At 43.1% G+C, this 23,264-nt stretch overlaps 1 protein-coding gene across 1 annotated transcript in view; it reads left to right on the forward strand.

Moving 5' to 3' along the window:
- The window catches only part of baz2ba (bromodomain adjacent to zinc finger domain, 2Ba), a 414,581-nt gene that overhangs the window by 180,106 nt on the left and 211,211 nt on the right, over positions 1-23,264 (forward strand). The window contains 5 exon segments of the mRNA XM_068035275.1: positions 2,563-2,730; positions 4,516-4,700; positions 13,086-13,349; positions 17,214-17,609; positions 18,753-19,377. Coding sequence (XP_067891376.1) covers positions 2,563-2,730; positions 4,516-4,700; positions 13,086-13,349; positions 17,214-17,609; positions 18,753-19,377 — 1,638 coding nt within the window.

Genomic DNA, 23,264 nt, shown 5'->3' on the forward strand with positions numbered 1-23,264 from the left:
CCTAACCATGTCTCTCCACACATAAACACACTTATACTTAAACCTTTCTTGGAATCTCTGCTACTCTTTAAAAAGGATGTCTGCAACAACTCACTGAGGGCATGGGTACAGTGTGTTGGTAATTTGGTATTTAGCAAGTAAGGAGAATTATGATTCTAACTGCTTTACTTCATTCCTGAGTCGACTTGGCACCAATGCTTTCAGGACTTCAGATTGCCTGGTACTGAATACAGAGGTAGGCACCTTTGCCTGGCATAATATTAACCTTACCCAGTGGACTCTTTGTGCTGAGTCATCTTGTCTTTTTCTTAGTTGAGAAATGGGGCTACACAGAATTTTTTTTTGATTTTCCTAAATTGTTACCCAGATTTTGAAGCTGTCGCAAACATGGCATGGTTCTAGATCTTGGCATATTGTTGGTTTGTAATTAGAAATTTCTTTGCGCCATCTTTCACTTTTCTCAAGATTTAAGTAACTAAACGTAGTTCTCAAATTATTTGCTGGTCTGAATGCAAGTCTTTCAGCGTTGATTGCCCTATCACCAGTGCAATAAGGACAGGATCTTTTGCATTAGATGGAGTGTCAGATACGACACTGCGATCTAAACTTATTGGGAGACTATAACTATATCTCATTGAAGAGTGATTAATTTTGAAATTTGATTGGATAAGTACATTGCTCTAGCTCAGTGAGAGTTTATATTGATTTTGTCTCTGAAGGAATGACAATTCGAGAATAAGCTCTATTTAGGTTTGTGAAGATTGCCTATAAAGTCAGGCTTTCCATTTGACTCTTATTTGGATGTCAGTTATTTGAACTTGCAGATTTGAGTGAAAAAGTATTTCTTTATCGTTCTTATTTCAGCACAAAGGATCAATGATTACATAGTTTGGTGAGGAATCCACTTTTTCTGGTTAATAGGATAGTGAAATCTTGGCAAATATTTTAGCAGGTGATTTTATCATATTTTCACTTGCCTCAGTAGATTGCAGTGGTGAAGCCTCATCCACCAGCTCACCTTTCTTAAAAGGAGCTAATACTTTTTTGATGTGCACACAGAACTTCTGTAAAGGAAAGACAAAATATTTGTGCGAAAAAATAAATGTTTGGTAAAGAATCTGACTTCACTGATTCACCAAAGACTGATAAATTCGATAAACTGGGTAGTGGATTGCATCTTCTCGTACAAAAAGTTAGTATGCAGGTGCACAAAGTGATTAGGAAGGCAAATGGAATGTTGTCATTTATTGCAAGGGGAATTGAGTATAAAAGCAGGAAAGTTTTTCTACAGTTGTATAGGGCATTGGTGAGACAACATCTGGAGTACTGTGTACAGTTTTGGTCTCCTGACTTAAAGGAAAAATTGCATTAGAAGCAGTTCAGAGAAGGTGCGCTTGACTGAAGGGGTTATCTTATGAGGAAAGATTGGACAGGTTGGGTCTGAATTCATTAGAGTTTGGAAGAATGAAAGGTGATCTTATCGAATCATACAAGATCCTGAGAGGACTTGACAGGGTGGATGCTGAGAGGATGTTTCCCTTTGTGGAAGAGACCAGAACTAGGGGGGACACAGTTTAGAAAAAGGGTCTCCCATTTAAGAAGGAGATGAGGAGAATTTTTCTCTGAGGGTTGTTAATTTGTGGAATTCTCTTCCCCAGAGAGCAGTGGAGGCAGGGTCATTGAATATTTTTAAGGCTCAATTCGATAGATTCTTGATTGACAAGGGAGTTAAAGGGTATAGTGAGGAGACAGGAACGTTAGAGTTGAGGCTACAATCAAATCAAACATGACCTTATTAATTGGTGGAGCAGGCTCGAGAGGTCGAATGGCCTGCTTTTGCTCCTAATTCATATGTATACATGTATGTATACCTTCTTAGTGAGGCAGGATTCATGTGGAAGAATGAAAACCCATTGTATATATGCAGTTGCTACCTTTTTGATCAAATGTAGAGAATTCCATTCAAAATTATCTAAGATATCTTCCGTAGTACTCAGTGGCACTGCTACATTGATTTGATATAATCCTGAAGGTATGTGAAGGAATGAGGTAGAATATTTCATGACTTGACATAGGCATGATATTCCACTTTCTTTGAAAGAGGTTGCATCTCCACTTACAAAACTGCACCCAGTCTGTTGCATTCCCTACAACAAAAACAAAATTCAACAACCTGAAATGTTAATTCTGTTTCTCCATAGATGTTGCCTAACCTGCTGAGTATTTTCCAGCATTTTCTGCTTTTATTTGTCACATTCCCTTTTTAATCTGGTTGTGATTTGAACTCTTTGAATTTGTTATTGTTCTGGAAGGAGAAAAGGAAATAAAAGTACCAGCAGAAGGAAAGTCATCTGTAAGCCATACCAAGCGTGTGGGTGGGTGGGGGGATGGCAAGAGGAGAAAACTTGCTACATTTTTCTTAAAAATGGCTGTTCTGGATTATTTAACCACCGATATTTGAGGAAATGTATTTTTTCATGTTTGATTGAGTATTTAAATTCAGTACTACATAGCCGTCTAAAAATACAACCCCTACTACAAAGATGTTTTGCTTTTGTGAAGGTACTGAATGGTGGCGAGCTACAGAGATGCAGACTCGTGCAGGGACAACTTTCTTCCCCTCAGGCTTGCTACGAATTCCGCCAGTGTTTGCTGTTTCAACTCCAAATCATGATTCCAATCCATTCCATTCTCGAAACACAAACAAATTTGGTCGAGGGACACAAAAAGGTGAGTGATGGCAAACTATATATATTTGTGAACAGTCTAAATTGCATTTTACAAGCCCCAAATTAGTTAGAAATTCTTTAAGTGCATAGTTAGGACTTCATTAAATGATTAAAATGTGCTTTCACTTCTGACTTGCACTATAAGTCAATGACTTTTGAGCTCTTGAATATATGACTTCTGCATTGTACCTTGACAATAACCTGTTGCCAGCTGACATGAATTCCAAAGGTGAACTGAGAGTGACTCCCCTTGACGTCAAAGCAGCATTTGATTACGTGTAGCACCAAGAAGTCAGAGTCATTCAGGATTGGGAGGGAAACTCTCTCATGGCTGCAGTCATATCTGTCATCTCAGCCCCAGGACATGGCAAAGTCTAAGACACAATCTTCAGCTGCTTCACTGATCACCTTTCCTCCATTATAAGGTCAGAAGTGGGGACGATTGCTGATGACTGCATATTATTCAACTCCATCTGCAATTCTTCAGTCTTGGTTTGATATGTGGCTAGTAGCATGCATGCTGCACAAGTGCCAGACAATGACGATAGCCAACAAAAGGGAGGCTAACTATCTCCCCTTGATATGCAGGAAGTCACCACTGACCATAAACTCAAGTGGACCAGCCACATAAATACTGTCATTACTAGAACAAGTCAGAGACTGGGTATTCCCCAAAGTCTCTTTTAACACCTAAGTGGCCAAGTCAGGAGTGTGATGGAATGCTCACCTTATCTCAGGATGGATGCAGCTGTAGCAACACTCAAGAACTCAACTCCACCTGGGAAATGACAATTAATTTGGTCAGCACCTCATCCATTCACCTAAACATCTCTCTCTCCACCATGACATACCATGGCTGCAGTGTGTACTATCTACAGCATGCACTACAGCAACTTGCCAAGGCTTCTTTGGCATGATATCCCAAACCCATGACCTGCAACACTTGGACAAATGCAGCAGGTGCATGGCAACACAATTATCTCCAGGTTTCCCTCCAGTTCAAGAATGCAATTCCTGGTGCTGTAAGATTATATGAGGCTGTCCGTACTGGTTGTGTTCCTTCACTTTTTAAGCTTAAAATAGCCTTCTGGAAACTGGAGCACTGCACAAATTGATCATGAAGTTGGGTGGCCAATTTCCTTTCTTGTGCGTGCAGCTTACAAGACCCCATGCTGCTGCTGTTTTGCAGATTCGGAGATGTAGTTCACAATAGTTTACCAAGTTCAGTCCTGCACTGCTAATGTTATCAATGGAAAATCCATTTTTTTCTGAGCTGTGTTACAGTAAACTGAATTCTGACATCACTTATGAATAAGAGACCATTTTGTACAAACATTTACTCTCTCTCCTCCCCATCCCATGCGTATGGGCCTGAAAATTGATTAAAGTTCCTTAAGACCTGCAAACATTTTAATTTTGTGCTTGAAATAATTACAAATTATTCAAGAGAATTACAGAATTGTTAGAGTGCAGAAGGAGGTCATTCAGCCTATCGTGTCTGCATAGGCACTCCGAATGAGCAGTTCACCTATAGCTAGTCCCCTACCTTCTCCCCGTAACCCTGCACATTCTTCCTTTTCAGATAACAGTCCAATTTTGTTCTGATGTATAATAGGGGAGGCAAAATGCTTCTGATTAGTATTTCATGCAAAAGCTTTATTTTCCCCTGCAAATACGATACCAAGAATAACAACTATGGTTTGGGTATCCTTGCTTTATTTAAATAAATGATTGAAAGACAAATTGTGCTGGAATACCTTTTCACGGATAGCAGTTTCTTTTAAAGGTATGAATGGGTCATTGAATGGTAGCAGCATTACAGCAGTGTCAGGAGTCAGTACATCTGGACTAGCTACCATTGGAATGATTTCATCCGGACAAACTAAGGTGACAATTTCTGGAAAGGGACGCAAATGCATTCTTGAGCAAAATAAGCATCCAGAAACTCCAGCAGACAAGCTAAAAGAAAAGGTATGTAGCTTTTCATTATATGTTCTGTTATTTTATTTCATTCATAGTAAAAGTTCACTCCTTTGGCCAAGCTAACAACTTTTGGCTGCAAAATTTGCCTTTGTGGCGCCCGCAGTTTTGGCGCTATAGCCACTGTTTTGGGCGCAGTTTTGGTGAGGTTGTTAGCACGGGTGTAAGAGTGTGCACCTGAAGTATGCAGAGTAGGCAGATCATGATATGTCAGTGATTTGACACCAGTGCTATCATTTCCGACCTCGTCGCTCCAGCTAACACCCTCTCTCAAAGGGGCACAGTTGAACATAAGTTCAGCAGCAGGAAGGCCACCCCCCCCCACCCCCCCCACCCGCCAGCAGTGCTATTTGAAGGTACTATCAACTGCTCTCAGGCTAGTTGCTTTTTACTGGATCTGTCTGAGTTTCTAGAAGTGCTGTGAGTTTTCTAGTATAGTTTCAAGTTGGTGAAATTGACAGGGAGTGGTGCTGCACGTGGTGAAGGCTTTGGTTCTGACTTCAAGGATTCTGGTCAGATCGCTTACTCCCAGTCACAGATGCTGTAGTTAGCAATCCCTAGGCCTGCAGCATGAAAGGAAGATTGAGCAGATGAAGCACAGAAGAGGACAAACTGCTGTCAGAGTGAGGGGGAGAAGAGCTTTCACCAGGAGGCCATATCCACCCAGGGTCTCCAGTGAGCATTTCTCTTACCTCAACCTAAGCCAGGAACAGTATGTGCATCATCTCTGTTTTACGAAGGTGAGGTGCTCACTGAAATCTGTCACCTCACAGGCAGACCTGCAGCCTCAAAGCAGGGTAGGGCGGCACTGCCAATAGCTGTGAAGGTGTCTTTGGCCATGACTTCACATTGGGATCCTTCCAGGCTGGAGCAGGCGAGATCTCTAACATATCCCAGTTTGTTGTCCAACTGCTGCATATTAGACTTTTTTATTCCAGGAGTGGGGGAGTACGTTGTGTTCTCTCTGACTAGTTTGTGCATATGCCATGTCTTTGCCAGGATAGCAGGCTTCCCCATGCTGTAGGGTGCCATCAGCTACACATATGAGGCTTTGCGGGCATCGTATCTAAATGCAGAGATGGACTGCAGCTGCAAGTGTTTCCACTCCCTGAATGTGCAGTTGGTGTGCGACCATGCTCAGCACAACATGCAGGTAAATGCTTGGTATCCTGGCAACAGTCATGATGACTTGATTGTGCACTAGTCTGCTGCTGACTTTCAGTGAGGGAGATGGCCTTGTAGAACACGCTCAAGCAGCTCTGACACGAGAATGTACAGCTTCAAGCTGCACCAGCTTGACATGGTGATAGCAGTCTGGGCTGCTGGCTGACGGGCAACAATAAGGGCATTGTCAGGCTGGCAGTTGTGGGAGGACAAATGCTGTCATCCTGAGAGAGGATAGCAGATTCAGTACCACTCTCCCCAGGTCAACACCTCAGCACTCTGTGTCATTTGTTTTGCTGGACTGATGTGAGATCCTGCAAGCTCCTTTGTGATCTGGTATCTACAACCATGATGGTAGCAGTCTGAACTTCCGTGGCAGGAAGTTCAGCTTGCATGGCAACAAGCTGAGATTGGATGACCTCAGTTTGAGCTTCCACTGCAGCACTCAGACATCGGGTGGTTTCTGCTTGTGCTACAATGGAATCTGAGGTATTGGCCATCAGATGCTGCATCATGGTTGGGTTTACAAGTGTTCTCATTTCCTTGCTGGAAAGGGTGGACTCCAAGGTCTGCCAAAGCCCTGTGCCAAGTTGGTGCCGGCTACGAGAGCCTTGACGTGACAACAGGCTTTCTGGCAGACCTGTTTAAGCACCACATTTATCAGCCCTTTTCTCTAAGCTGCCCCATTGAAGTCCTCATCTGAATCCTCTGTATACGACATTGCCCTCTGGGTTGCTGGCACATGCAGGGCGCTTTCCCCCGCCCTCATTGTAGGCCACTCATGCCTGGTGATTCAGCGGGCAGAATTTTATCCAGCCAGTAGGAGTGGAAGCGGGAGTGGAGGTGTGGAGGGTTGAAAAGTTTGGGTGGCCGTGCTCATCGGCAAACCCGAGGTCGTGATACCAGTTCCAGATTTTGTCAGTGGCAGGAAAGCTCTAGGATGACGATGCTACCACACAGCAGCGGCTTGAATTGGTGAACAGCTAGTTGGAACACATTTGCATTGAATTGAAACCAATTTTATTGGGAGTTTCAAATTTAGTCAACAGCACATGGGGATCGCATGCCTTTAGATCCTCGGTCATTTAAAGGTGGCGGCACCGAGGTGAGACCTCAGTGTTGCCGTGGGAAGGCAGCCATGGAAAACAGTAGGTAGGGGAAGAGTGGGGGAGCGGAAGCCATTGTTATCCTCTGGTGCTGGGCTCTTTGCAAAGGTGGGCTCTATCTCAGGTGCTGGGATGTTGGCAGGAGTGGGCGCTGAGGGCATTAGTGCGTCTTCAGAGGGAGTAGCAACTTGAAGGTCCCAAGGCAAGATTGTCTCTCCAAGGACAGCACACAGGAGGGGCAGAGAACAGCTGGCATAAGTATCATACCAGTCTTTGTGGACCCCCATGCCATGTAACAGCGGCTCAAAGGGAGGGAGGGCCAGGATCTGGCTGGGCATGCCCATGAAGCTCTGAAAGGAGAGCGGTGGCATCCAGCCATGCCAGCAAGGGCCAATCTGCGCCAGACTGTGTATTGGACTCTGTTCAACTACCTGCAAATGTCCGAGCAGCAGTCTCAGTGAAAACTACAGCTCTCCAGGGAGGCCATCACTGACTTATGCGCCATGCTGCAGGACGAGCTGTGACCCATGGGTTTCAGTGGACAACCAATGGCCGTGGCTCTGAAGATCACCGTGACACTCAATTTCTAGGTGTCTGGTTCTTTCCAGGGATCCACTGGGTGCATGTGTGGGATCTCCTAGGCAGCAGCCCATTGCTGCATCAAGGAGGTGACCAATGCCATGTTCAAGATGGCTGGCGACTATATGCGATACTGAACTGACCCTAGCAGTTTGGCGGAGAGGGCCATTGGCTTCAGTGCCATTGCTGGACTCCCCCAGGTGCAAGATGTCATCGACTGCACACAGGTGACCATCAAGGCTCCCATGGAGCAGCCAGCGGCCTTCATTAACAGATCAGGCTTTCATTCCATCAACGTCCACCTGGTCTGCGACCACCAGAAGCTCATCCTGCAGATATGTGCCTGCTTCCTGGGTAACAGCCACGATGCCTACAGACAGGCTGTGGCACCTGGAACTTTCAGGCTGCCTGCTTGTCTTCAGGGATGGATTCTTAGGGACAAGGGCTACTCACGCCTGTGAGGAGCACTCACACTGCAGCAAATGAGAGATGCAACACCCACCATGGGTCCACCCGAGTGACCCGAGTAGGCTGTTGGGCTGCTGTAGATGAGGTTCTGGTGCCTCAGTCGATCCGGTGGAGCCCTGCGTTATGACCCAGCAAAGGTCCCGTGTATCATGGTGGTCTGCTATACTCTGCACAATCGAGCACAGCAAAGTGGGGAGGCCTTGCATGAAGGGGACATGATTGATTGCCAGTCCTCATCCAATGAGGAGGATGTGGAGGAGGCTACTGAGCAGGCGGCACTGGATCTTGATTCGTTTGCACCGGAGGCCAGGGCCATTGAGAGATGGGCAAGGGAGGCACAGGACAATCTCATACATACCCGGTTTCTGCCACCATGATGGCCTCTTCCCAGTGAACTCAATAAAGACTCACCTCACCTCATTCTGCCTGTTACCTGCTTTCCATCACACTCCAATGCTTATCATCCGGGTTCAGCACATGCTCTGGCACATCTGAGATGCTGACCAAACACGGCCTGTGCCTACACTGGCAACGCATTGAGGGACCAAGGGTGAAGGTTGCATCTGACAAGACAGCAATAAAAGCATGAGCCATTTACAGCAATGATTTTGACCTCCATTTAGTCTCACAATCAGAGCAACCATTACAAGGCCACAAGTGCATCTATGTGCTCTTTATATGCCTTCATGTGCTTCTACGTGGTGCCGGCAGCTGAGGTGAAGGCAGGCAGAAGAATCGGGCTATCCCTTGGCCTGGGATGACTTTGGCGGGTGTCCTCCAGCTGCCTAAAGCCTAGCGGGCCCCAGCTGCCTGAGGGTTCCTGCACAGGTGCAGATGCCCCCTCAGTCGTCTCAGCCACTGGAGCTGGGGTCACTGGTTCCAGGGGCTGAGGAGCTGCTGTCCATGCTTAACGCTGTGAAGCAAGCCCCCAGATGTGGAGGGCAGACTCTCCTCCCTTTCAAGGCTCACTTGCACCTCCCATCTGAAATGGACGTGGACCTGCCAGAGATTCCAGGCACTTCGTCCCTCTCTTGCCATTGGTGTGCAGGTCTGCACGCATTTGTGGGATCTGGCTCTCCATGAGGGTCGCCAACCTCTTGATGGAGGAAGCCATGCGCTCACACACCTGAGACATGGCAGCACTCATGGATGGACTCCTCCATCGTCCACTCAAGTCCGTGTACTGCTTCTGGCATGCAAGATGTGGATCTCCAGAAGGGTGGTGGTGGACATATGAACACAATGTCATCTTGCTCTCTTGCGCGGACCCTCCAGTCTCACCATCCACGATTCCTCGGCTGCTCTGGGCCCCCACTAGCTCCAGAGCTGCCTCCTCTGCCAGTGTCAGAGGATGCACATCAGGAATCCCACCGCCAGTCCTCGATGTCTCCTGATGTTATGGGCCCATTTCTCCTACAAGTGGAAAGAGGGACACAATTGGGGTGGCACAGTGGCATAGTGGTTAGCACCACAGCCTCACAGCTCCAGCGACCCGGGTTCAATTCTGGATACTGCCTGTGCGGAGTTTGCAAGTTCTCCCTGTGACCGTGTGGGTTGTCGCCGGGTGCTCCGGCTTCCTCCCACAGCCAAAGACTTGCAGGTTGATAGGTAAATTGGCCATTATAAATTGCCCCTAGTATAGGTAGGGGGTAGGAATATGGGATTAATGTAGGATTAGTATAATGGGTGGTTGATGGTCGGCACAGACTCGGTGGGCCGAAGGGCCTGTTTCAGTGTTGTATCTCTAAATAAATAAAAATTAGACCTTGCATGAACAACAGGGCACATGCTAGTGCCAGCCCCTTGTCCTCTGATGGGATCTCCCAAATGGCTCCTACCTCATGTCTGCTCTCAGGGAACATAGTGGGAGCGGGCTTTGAAAGAAGGCTGCCTGACACTGCGATACAACTGTGTATTGACAGAATGTGCTGATGCTTCACCCCCTTGCCACCACCTTTATGGTCACCCTTCTCCATGTTGCTCTCCATGTTGCTCTCCGTGTAGCGCTCCATCCCGCAGAGCCACAGACAAGCCCCAAATAGGAGATGGGTATAGAGGACTCACCTTTGCATAGCAGAGGATGTTATTGACTCTCTTATGGCATTGAACCCAGTTCCGGTGGGTGATCCCATGGCTTCTGACCTCTGCGATCTCTGTCCAGGCTTGCTTGGTCAGGTGGGAGGGTCTCTTCTTGCCATCCCTTTGAAAGAGGAAATCCTGCCATTCCCTTGTAGATTGGAGTAGAATCTCTTGGGAGGTATCACTAAACCATGGGGCCATCCAGTGTCTTGCTTCAGACATGGTCCCGGTTGGCTCCTGCTCCGTCCATTCAGTTCCCAGTCCTGGCGCAGGGAGCTCCAGCAACAGTACAGAGGTTCCAGCAGCGATGCAGCAGTAGTGGGGTGGAGGAGGGGGGGTGGGAGGTGGTGTCCAGCAGCGACAACAACAGTAGAGGGGGGGGGGGGGGGGGGGGGGGTGGTGTCCAGCAGCGACAGCAGCAGTAGAGGGGGGGGTGGGGGGTGTTCAGCGACAGCAGCAGTAGAGGCGGAGGGGTCCAGCAGCGACAGCAGCAGTAGAGAGGGGGGGTGTCCAGCAGCAACAGCAGCAGTGGAGGCGGAGGGGTCCAGCAGTGACAGAAGGAGTATGAGGAGTGTCCAGCCGCAGTAGAAGGGGTGTTCAGCAACAGCAGTAATAGAGGGGTATTCAGCAGAAACAGCGAGGCAATGGCACCTGCTTCCAGCCCACTCAGCCCACCATGTGCAGCACCTGCCTCTCTGCTGCCCTGTAAAGTACGTGCAGTGCCAGTATCTGAACTGGTGGTTTGAGTGTTGAGATCGAGTGACAGTGTTTCATCATCTTGCTCCCCCTGGACTTCCCATTCCAGTGCCTGACCAGGTTGCAGTTCTTGGGTATCTGAAAGGAGAAAGGCACATGAGTAGCTGAGGGAAGAGGGGGTGGGTGGGGAAGTAAGGGGTGCATGCTTACAACTTCTGCAGCTTGTAAATCAGAAGAGATTGTGGGATGATGGGTAAGTGAAATTTGAGATGATCAGTTTAGGTAGGAACATACTGACATCTTCAATAATTTTAGCCCTGCTATTGGCTGTGGCCTCACTTTTGGCTGCTCCATCACAGTGAGAACATGCAGCCTGTCCCACAGCAGTTAGCTTCTGCTACCTCTGGTTTTGTGCCACTTTGTCCTGCAAGACAGATGGAAGGGTGTCGGTCAGTGTGGTGCAATGTGTTTGGTTGATGTGCCTGTCAAAGATGAATATCTGGTACTGTGTGCAAGCTGAGAGGTGTGGGTGTGAGACATGCAGCACTACTATGTGTGCAAGGGTGAGGTGAGGCTATGAATGTTAGGTATGTGTCATGCTTGGTGGAGAATGTTGGTCAGTGAGTGAAGGAAGATGGTGAATTGAGCAGTGTGTGAGGCTGGTGATTCACTTGTAGGGATAATGGCACTTGAAAACACATTCACTGTACTTGACCACTTGTGTGAGGTCATTAAACTTCTTCCTGAACTGCAACCAGGTCCTCAGGGACTACTCTACTTGCATTGACAGCAATGGTTAGTTGCTCCCATAGCCTTCTCAGTGTATGCCTCCTGTCTACTTCCTGCACCAAGGCTTCCAGTGCTACATCAGACAACCTCGGTGCATGCTCTCTGCTGTGTTGCACCATTTTTACTCTTGCAGATCAGGATGTCTTTCCCAGCCATTTCCGGCACCTGCTGCAGCCAGAATGCACCTCTTCTGTAAGAGGTGCAGGCTGGCTTTTGGTGGTGCAAGCCGCGCACACACTTTGGGCCCCTGCTGAGGTGTGCAGCTACCTGGCAGCGTGTTAGGGTTGAACTGCATGCTACTATCATTTAAATTAACAGGTGGCATGAAGTTCGTATGATGCCTGCATCGCAATGAGCTAATGCGGGCACCGCGATGCGCCTTTCTCAGCCTTTTCGGGCCTTATCCAATCTTTGCCAGTCTTTTGAAATCTGCATTGTCCTCCATGTTTATTCGTATGCCCAAGTCTTTTTTGCAGAAGTATTTAAATGGGTTCTTAACTATTTCTAGCTTTATAATGTTCAAATAGTACCAGAACTTTGACATTGTATTAAAAAAAAATCTCATGCTAGTGATATCCCAAAAATTAGTAGTACCATCAGATGGTTTATTTAATATAACAGTCTAAATGGTTATTTAACTTTGAAATCAGCCATGACGCTGATTTATTGAGCTACTGTTTCGTTTCCTATTGTAATGCCTTATTATAGCTCATTGAGAAAATTGAACTATATTTAATAAGAAACTCACTGCTTATTAACATGTTTTCTTATGGTTATGTTAATCACAAAGTGACAGTTTTGGAATTATTTATCCAACTTGAGAAAATAACTCCTCAGCACATAATTTAGCATTGGTATTAATTTCGCAGTTTTACTTGGAGGCATCAAAAAGATTGATGTGAGATGTGATAAAATTACAACTGGGCCAGAAAGATGCATCATTCAGCGGTTGGGCTACGACAAAATGCATATTCTGGAAACGGCCACTGTTCTGTGCATCTTGCTTTGATGTTGATATTAGTTGTAAAAAATTGATCAGCATGCAGGTTGCTCTTCGTCTTCATGAGCTCTAGAAATCTTGAGAGCTATTTTCTGGGTATTGTTCATTAATGTTTCAATGTGTTTTGCCATGGAGTGGAATGAAGTAGTTTTGCATCCTTGGTTCTTGCCACAGTTTATATGTTCTGTGTTTTCACATGGAGATGTGTAGAGGTATTTCCTCCCTTTCTCCCCCCCCCCCCCCCCCCCCCCCCACAGGAGGAATAATTTGGAAGATACCTCAGTCAAGGGTTACTGCTAGCTGAATTAAAAATGATAATTAAGATTATGGAGCAGATTGTGTCCACCTATCCTTTTAACTGAGAATGTTGCCATGGTATGTGATGGGAAGGAAGACAAGAAGGGGATAATTATAATGTTTTAAACAAACATTCAATACTTGGATTACTGAAGGTAAATTTCTTGTGCAACTTGTCTAATTGCAAACATTTAATAGAAGCCCAGAAAGAAAGCAATTGAAAGCTCCAGCAATAGTGAAAGTGAATCAGGCACATCATCAGACTCTTCCAGTGAGGGTTTGAGCAGCAGTGATTCTGACGACTTTGATGACGATGATGATGATGACGACGATGATGATGACGACGACGACGATGATGATGACGATGAGGAGGATGATGATGATGATCATAGTATTGGAGAAGATAGTGAGGAGGGTGATTCAGATTCTGAAACTGAAGCTCCACATGCAAAGAAGACTCAGGTAAAATTTAAGGCTTAATAAAATTGTTTCCGGAAACAGGTGCATAGTATTTGATTTTTATGTTTATTATTTAGACTAAATTTATATCTGCATATGTTGTTAGCTATAAGTGCTGGAAAATGCATTTTGACTTTCACAAGCCCATATTTGCATGATGACCTTGCATTATTTACGTGACCTTTCATCCCTCTCACCCCCGGCTGCCATTCAAAAGATGGTCAGTGCACTGCATCAGTTATTTTTCCAAGCTTGCACATGTTCTCTTTGATGCATTATGCCCAGTTGTGTTTTTTTTTACAAAATTAAAAAAAACATTTGCTTTATATGATAGGTTATGATAGTCTCTGAGTTTGCCTTTTGTGATTTTGTTTTGTTGAGTTTAGTTTTAAACAAAAATGTAACTTCACATTCATTCCACAAGACAACCTGTTGAGAGTTTGAAGATTATTTGAAGTAACTGCATGTCGTAAGACCGATAAATCGTGAATTAGATGAAGGATTTCCAGGTGTTGGTCAAGGAATTTGTTTATACGTTGCAGCAGGGATACTATTATGTCATTAGTATGTTACAAAAACTTGACCTTGAATTTTAACACACCTCTTGAAGCTCAAAGGTAACATGAAAATGTGTGAAAGTATACATTTCAACAGAACTGAATATAAAATGTTCAAATCAAGTAGTGCTTGGAGTACAAATATGATATACCTGACACTTTGTATTTATTATCATTTCTCCCTGAAGGTTTATGCCAATGCGTATTGTCACTCTGAATGTGCACAAACTAGACTGCTGCTCTTTGTTTATATGGTCTGAGTAAAGTGTTTGCTGTATTCAATTACGTTAAAATTCTAAGATCTTCAAATAATTGGCAAAAAGGAAGAATATTTATTTACTATTGTTTTCGATCCCCACTCCCAATTCTGTTCCCTAGCTACCGACTCCATTCCTCTCCCTGGCAACTGTCTGAGATTAAGCCAGTCTGTTTGCAACCTTGGTGTTGCATTTGACACAGAGATGAACTTCCAACTTCATATTCGTGCCATCACCAAGACCAACTATTTCCACCTCTGTAACATCGCCCAACTTCTCCCCCGTCTCAGCTCATCTGTTCCTGAAACCCTCATTCGTGCCTTCAGTACCTCTAGACTTGACTCTTCAAATGCAGGGTCATCCAAAACTCTGCTGCCTGTGTCTTAACTCGCACCAAGTCCCGTTCACTTATCACTCCTCTGCTCGCTGACCTACATTGGCTCCTGGTCAAACAATGTCTTGATTTTGAAATTTTTATCCTTGTTTTCAAATCCCTCCATGGCCTTGCCCCTCCTGATTTCTGTAATCTCCTCCAGCCCCACAACCCTCCAAGATATCTGCGTTGCTCTAATTCTGACCTCTTGTGCATCCCCGATTTTAATCACTCTGCCATTGGTGACCACGCTTTCAGTTTTCTTGGTCCCAAGATTTGGAATATTCTCCCTACACCTCTCTGCCTCTCCACCTCACTTTCTTCCTTTGAGACGCTCCTTAAAACCTACCTCTTTGACCAAGCTTTTTGTCATCTGACCTAACATCTTCTGTAGCTCTGTGTCGTACTTTGTTTTATAATGCTCCTGTGAAGCTCCGTGGGATCTTTTATTACGTTAAAGGCACTATATAAATATAAGTTGATAATCAAAACTTGTGATTTCAGTTAAGTAGGTTAACATCAAAATATAATCTTTACAGCACGGGGTAAATGTTTGCTCATGCCCAAGTAGGGATTGCTTTTGTACGTTTTTCCTTTTGACGAGATGTAGCAACTCGGGAGGTTTCAGACGTCTGCTTGGATCTTCTTCAGCTGTGCAGAATTCAGATTAATACAGAGGAAGGAATATTTTGTTACTGAATTTTATGGTATGAATATAGGCCTAGAGGGAATGGTATTGAAATTTACAGACAAAATCATAGAAAGATACAGCACAGAAGGCCACTCAGCCCATTGTGTCAGTACCAGCTCTGTGAAAGACGTATCAATTAGTCCGACTCTCCTGCCCTTTCCCCATAGCCCTGCAGATTTTTCACTTTCAAATATTTTATCCAATTTTCTTTTGAAAGCACGAACCTTTGAGGCAGTGCATTCCAGATCATAAGAACTCATGTCACTCATTGCCTATGGTTCTTTTGCCAATTACCTTCAATCTGTGTCCTCTGGATACCAATACTTCTACTGTTGGAAACATTTTCTCCTTATTTACTCTATCAGAACCCCTCATGGTTTGGAACACCTCTATCACATCTCCTCTTAGCCTTCTTTGCTCTAAGGAGAACCTCCACGTAACTGAAGTCCCACATCCCTGGTACCATTTCATTAAATCTCATTTGCACCTGCTCCAAGGCGTTGACATCCTTTCTGAAGTGTGATGCCAAGAACTGATCACAGTACTCTATCTGGGGCCTAACCAGATGATAAAAAAAAACAAATAGAGTGTATACTAAAGGACCAAAGGGGAAAGGAGTAGAATTTTTTTTATGCAGTATGATCTGCAATGAACTGCAATGCACTGCCTGAAAGAGTGGTGTAAATAGATTCAACAGTAACTTTCAAAAGGGAATTGAATAAATACTTGAAGGGGAAAAATTGGCCAGACTATAGGGAAAGAGCAAGGGAATGGCACTAGTTGGATAGCTCTTTCAAAGCGATGACACGGCACAATCACCACCTTCTGTGCTATTTCATTCTGTGTAGATAAATATTGAGAAGATGGGTAATGTGCTAAGAAGTAACAGATGTAACGTAATATCAGTAAGCGTGCAATGATGCATTTTTGTAAAGGAAATAATGCTCGTAATTATACTCTAAATGGACGTAGACTCTGTTGTAGAAGAGGGAGTTGAGGATAAAGGTCGTGGAGCATTAAGGACACTGCTTCAAGTTGATAAAGCTGTAAAAAAAAAGCTAAAGGAGTTCCAGGTTTTCCCACAAGAGATATAGATATAAAAGCAAAGAAGTAATGAGACTGTATCAGACCTTAATAAGGATGCTTCGTGCAGTATTGGGCTGCACACTATCGGAAGATTATAGGAAGGACATTGAGGCGTTGGAGGACAGGGTACAGTGCAAATTCACTCGGATGCTCACTGCTATCACCGACACATTGTATATATTCACATATAAGTGGTAGCTCACTCTGCTTCTGGCCCACTGTTGCTCGCTTGTCTATTCTGTATTCTGTTCCTGTTCTACATTTTGTTTTGGACTGGAAAGTAGGATTTCCTCAATACAAATATTTATTTGTAACAAGAAGGCGCTCTGTTGGTTTAATTCCTTGAAACAATGGGTAACTATCTGAGCTATATAGAATAGATTTGATTCAGTGTGTCTTCTAAACTGAGTAATGTTCGTTGGGGCACCACAATCTGCATTCACATCTCTTGGTTAGGGAAGGGAAAATCAACCAGGATCTTTACGCATATACCTCTCAAGAGTCAATTTTTAATATGTGATCCTATTCAGTTATTGTTGGCAAGCTACTCAGTTGTGCAGAGCGTCACAACCAAACCAAATCGTTTTCTCTTCCTACCTTCCACTTGCATGCTTTACAGCAGAATTAACTAGATAAAAGCAGGAGCAAGAACCCCATCTCATCTTTTCTTCAGCCTTCATTTCTTTCTACCCCGCTGTTTCCATCACAGACCCAGGAGTGCTGATCTCCATTACTTATTTTCTGTATGGCAACATCCTAATTTTCTAAAACTTTTTAAAGCTGTTTATAAAAGTTATTCATAACATTACCAGATGTAGTATAAAAAAGCTAAAGAAATGGCATAACCTATAATTCTTTAAGAATCCTCCAGTCTTACCACATGAATTTAATTTTTATTTGCAGAGTTTGATGCACCTCATGAAGGAGCCAAAAGAAACAAGCCAGACTGTTTGTGACCTTAAGCATTCACATGACAAAAGAATGAACCAGCATCTATATCTTGCCACAGAATCTCAGACTTCACATTCATTCCAAACCCAGCAGAAACAGCCTCCGATTTTGTCACAACTTTCCCTCATTTTCCAGACCTCTCACACAAATGATGAGTCTAATAAAAAACATCAGAGTGTTATTCAGTCCACAGGACTAACAGTTGGGATGAAACCTGTGCCTTTGGTCAATCAGGGAAGGAAAGAATCTTCTCCAAAACCAGCTGGTGCTTTGCCTGAACTTCTAAAGGCAGGGAATGCATGTACTTCTGAAGAAGTGGGGTCACCACATGATCTTCGTTTGAAGCAGGCAAGTTGACTTATTAATTTCAGCCGCTGTAGTTTGAGTGCATAAAATTGAGAAATCTCAGCACTGGGCCAAAGCTCATTATTCAGGCCACCACCAACTTTGAAAGAAATAAAGAAAATGTGGTAACTTGAGATGTAGTTGATTAGATCATGCAAAGCTTGAATTTTAAAAGCTTGTGATTATATTTTCAGAGCTATATGTACTAATTTTTAGATTGCAAACGGGGATGTTTGTTTTAGGTTAGGTTTTGCTTTTCATTTTAAATTGTTTTCTAAATGTTGCAGTACTGGTACCAAATCATCATATGATGTCCTTTTCATTTGCTTTAAAATGAAACTTTTACCACCATTTTTGGAGCAGCTTAAACCATTACAACAGAACTAATCAACGTAGTTTGTTGATTTATCTTTACAAAGAGAGGATAGCCCGTCACCAGACAGACAAAATTATTTTTCTTTTACTCATTGAGCCAACCCTGCCCCCTCCCTCCCACAATATCTGGAGGGTCCCCTAAAGCCCATTTTTATGATTCAGACAACAGTTTTTGTAGTGCTTTAGGTAAATTGCTACCCTCTGATATTTTATTTAATTCATGTTGCCTGTGTTTAGTGATGTGCGTTACCAGGTTGTAAACAGCAAGTTGATGTCTTGAAGACCTGTAAATTCGTTGTTTTAGTAGTAGTGAGCATTGATCTTTGACCCATTGTTAAGTTGTGTAGTTTAGATGCTTGCCTCAGCTTTGCATCTGTATGAGTCGGCTATTTATAAAATGTACAGCTGTGCTTCTACTCTGTGTTCAAATGGAAATATATTGGGAAATATAAGGGCTAATTTTACAAATGCATACTTTTAATGGGAGGATGTGTGGAGAAATCACGCCTGTGATCTCCCAGTATGAGTTCAAGGTTCTCCACCAGTAGTGTGCTTTCATAAAATTGGCATTATAGTTTCTATTTTGAAACTGTTTCAAACGCAGTAGGTAATATTTAAGTGAAGTAAAACCAGTGAGATAATGCAGCAACTCGCTAATATGATCAGTTAATATTCAACATTGTTGCCATAAATGTTTGCATATTGTTTTTGGATTCATCCTATTGAATATTTTAGTCCTGGTTGTTGATTCATATTCTGTTCTATTTACAGGAACTATTTAAGCAGTCATTTCCAGCACAATTAAAGAAACAACAAGAACAGTACAAGGCCCAGAAGAAGGCAGCAGCAGGTGGTAACAAGAGCTTCCAGACCCCTTTATCTAGTCCGAAATCTGCTGCTAGTTCACCAGCACACCAGAAGCTGCCTCCAGTTGATGGTAACCAGTCAAACTCCTTGATACTAAGTGCACTTGTAGCACAGCAGCAACCTAATGGGGTAATTCAGAGTGTCATTCAGGAAGCTCCTTTGGCACTTACGACCAAATCTAGAATCCAAATTAAGAATACTGATAAAGTAGTTACAAACTCTGGTAGCACTACATCCATTTCACCACTTCCCCTGGGTTCTAATTTGAAGAATCATTCCAGCAATCATGTGACACCAGTTCGACATTCTACCTCTCCTGTATTATCCCAGAGTTCTCCTAAAGACAAATCAGTGAGCATTAAGATCACTGCGCCTGCCCAGCAGCAACATCAACATCATTCTACCCAATCATTGGCTGATCATTTTAGAGGTATTGATTCTGATGTTCCAAGTAGTAAGGATTCTGATGAGTCGAATGAAGAGGAAGATGAAGATGACGATGAAGAAGATGATTCTGATAGTCAATCAGGTTGGAATTGATAATATACTTTAAACCTTAACTGATTTTAAATAGAGGTTTTCTACAAAATGTAGGTGTTGAAGTTCCTGTTTTGCTCTGTTGCCTAATGAATCTGCAACCTGTTTTGCACTGTTTCCGATCTTTCTTCCCATTGAAGTCAATGGAAAGGAAATTGAGTGGAGTATAAAGCAGGCAGCTGATTTGATATCGCCCATATTGTGCTACTGCCCACGACAAATTTCACCCCCATAAAGTTCACAGCCGAGCTGTTCCTTGACCTCCATTTAAAATCAAACAACAAATTCTGCTTAATGTTTTTCCACATACAAAATGTCTTCTGTTTGTATCAGTACATTTTTCAAATATTATATCAATTTTATAAGAACAGATTCTGTTACATAACTTTTAAATCCTCCCATCCATTGTCTGCTGAATGTAAGTTTCTTTTATCAAGTTACTGCAATCTCTTGATTGCTGTAAATTATTTTCATAAAGATTAGTAAACCAATTGAGTATTGTGCTTAGTATCAGAAAACAATTTTTAAAAAATCTCCTCAGTTAGTGCAGTGCTGTTTTGATGCTTTGATATCCAGCTTTCTTTAAGTCTGCTGTGGAGAATTTTACATGGTACAAGTGACATATAGTCCTGCATAGGTTTCTTTTGATTACTCTTCTCTTCCCCCATCACCCATTAAAGTAGATATAGATGGTTAAACTCAACATTTTTAGGATTTTAAACTAATAAGGGAGACAGGGTTCAGATAAGGATGAATTTATAAGTCTGAAGAGAAAAGTCAAGGCTGTAAAGCAGAGTAGCGATTTGGCTAAAACCAAGCACATTGTGTCAGAAAGTAATAATTGTAATAGGGCATTAGCGACTAAGGCCACATCAGGAAAAAATAGTAAAAAATTCAAATTAAAGGTGGTATATCTGAATAAATGAAACATTCATAACAAGATAGATGAATTAATGGCACCAATAGGTTTGATCTATTGGCCATTATTGAGACGTGCTTGTGACCAAGGTTGGGTACTAAATATTCCAGGGTATTTGACTTCTTGAAAAGATCGGCAAAATGGAAGAGGAGCTGGGTAGTCTTGATAACAAAGATGAGATAAAGGCAGTAGAGAGACAGGATCTTGGCCTAGAAAATCAGGATGTAGAATCAGTATGGGGAATCTAAGAAATAACAAAGGACGGAAAACACTGGGAGTAGTCTATAGGCCCCCTAACAGTAATCATAGTGTTGGACAGTGTATAAATCAGGAAATTAAAAGAGCATGTGACGAGGATAAGACAATAATCTTGGGGGACTTTAATGTTCGTGTAAAGTGGGCAAAATAAATTGGCAAAAGTAGCTTGGAGGACAAGTTCATGGAATGCATTCAAGACAGTTTTCTAGAACAATATGTAAGGGACCAGCCAGGGTACAGGCTGTTTTAGATCTAGTATTGTGCAATGAGACAGGGTTAATCAGTAATTTTATCATAAAGGAGCCTCTGGAGAAAAGCGATCATAATATGATAGGATTTCATATTAAGTTTGAGTGTGGAGGCTAAGTCCGAAACTAGGATCTTAAATTTAAACAAAGCCAACTATAGAACTATGAGGGGCAAGTTGGCTGAGGTAGATTAGGAAATTAGATCAAAAGGTATGATGGTAGCTAAGCAATGGAAAACATGTAAAGAAATAATACATAATTCTCAACTAATATACGTTTCCTTGAGGAATAAAAGCTGGAAAAGTGCTACAGCCATGATTAACTAGAGGATAGTATATTAGTCATAGAGAGATACAGCACCGAAACAGGTCCTTCGGCCCGACGAGTCTGCGCTGACCATCAACCACCAATTTATACTAATCCTACACTAATCCCATTTTTTCCCTCACATCCCCACCTTCCCTCAATTCTCCTATCACCTACCTACACTAGGGGCAATTTTTACAATGGCCAATTTACCTATCAACCTGCAAGTCTTTGGCATGTGGGAGGAAACCGGTGCACCCGGAGGAAACCCACGCAAAGAAGCAGCTTAGAAAGAGTAGCAAGCCTGAGGATTGGGAGGGTTCTAAAAATCAGCAAAAGATGACAAAAGAATTTGATAATGAGGGAGAAAATAGAAGAGTAAACCAACAAGAATATAACACAGATTGTAAGAAGCTTTGCAAGTATGTAAGAAGGAAGAGATTAGCGAACGTAAACATGGGTCCCTTACAGGCAGAGACGGAAGAAATTATAATGCTGAATAAGGAAATGGCAGAGACGTTAAATATTTTGTGTCGATCTTCACAGTAGAAGACACAAAGAGCATACTGGAAATCGTGGGGAACCAAGGGTCTATTTAGACTGAGGAATTTAAAGTAATTACTATTAGTAAAGAAAAGGTGCTGGAGAAGTTAATGGGACTAAAAACTGACATATCACCTGGACCTGATACCCTAGGATTGAGTAGAATGAGCCTATATTCTCTGGAGGTCAGAAGAATGAGAGATAATCTCATTGCATTGTATAAAATTCTTAGAGGGCTTGAAAAGGTAGATGCTAGGAGACTGTTTCCTCTGGTTGGAGAGATTAGAGCTAGGGGTCAAGGTGTGAGTATAAATACAAGTCCGTTAGGACTGATGAGAATTTTTTTCACTCAGTGTTGTGAATCTTTGGAATTCTCTACCCCAGAGGACCGTGGATGTTCAGTCAATGAGTATATTCTAGACTGAGATTAATAAAGTTTTCAGAACTAAGGGATATGGGGATAGGGTGGGAAAGTGGAGTTGATGTAGAAGTTCACCATGATTTTCTTGAACGGTGGAGCAGACTCGATGGGCTGTATGGGCTATTCCAGCTCCTATTTCTTTTGTATTTTATGTTTCATTCTTGTTATTTTCTAGTTCTTGAAAATATGAGGAAATTCCAGCTAATAATGAATTCCTCTTTTCTGCCGGTTACAAATGATTGAAGCAGACTCCAGTTCCTAGTCAGAAGTATTTGTTTTGCCATTTTCTTGCCATCACATTGATTCCTTGCTGAGGTACAGTTCCACAGGAGCAGCCTCCCTCTGCATGACTGAAGTGGTCATTATTTGTGTTAGCGAAGCCAATGAGTGTTGGTGCAACCACATCCAGTCCCATCCTCACCCAATGTCCTTACAAGTGCATTTTCAGCAGCTAATATTAAATATCATACAGGAACAGGACTCTGATGAGAGAGTTTTTTTTTCATTTACCTCAACTTAATCGGCATACTTTCTGTTAGGCAATTAATGCATCTCTGAGCTGGCATTTTAAGTGAATACCTTTTAGCACAGTCTTACAAGTTATGGAACTCTCTTGGCACTTAAAATGTTTTGCTCATGTATGAGGAATGTTTGACTGTCAGTGCAAAGCTACACCACATCTAACTTTAATTTTATGGGGTCAAGTCATGAGAATAATGGACATAAATTCCCAGCACATTGTGCTGGCAACTGGCCTAATTATTTTTGTTTGTGAAAATGTGGTTAGCAGCTAAATTTGAACAGTTGTGTCCATGTAAAAGTAAGTGGCTGCATATAGGGGAAAACATTGGGAATTTTATATTTTCCCCCATGGCGGGTTTAGAGGTGGGGAGAGGGGCGAGCTTGTAATCGGGTGGGATGGTGGGGGGGGGGGGGGGGGTACCCTGTCACCTTCCCACCTTCCCACCTCCGCCAAAATAACATCCGGGGCAGGAAGGCCTGTGAATGGCCTACTCCTCCAATTTCTTCTTTTCTTATGTTTTTAACTAAAGCAACATAGGTCGTCAATTAAAACTTCGTGTGAGCTGAAGCATATATATGTTTCCCTAATGTAATTTAGAGAAAACGTGAAGGAATTTAAAATAAAATCTAACTTGCAGTTTCTCAGTTATGTACTGGAAATG

The sequence above is a fragment of the Heterodontus francisci genome, chromosome 7 (assembly GCF_036365525.1).
Source record: "Heterodontus francisci isolate sHetFra1 chromosome 7, sHetFra1.hap1, whole genome shotgun sequence".
Lineage (NCBI taxonomy): Eukaryota > Metazoa > Chordata > Chondrichthyes > Heterodontiformes > Heterodontidae > Heterodontus > Heterodontus francisci.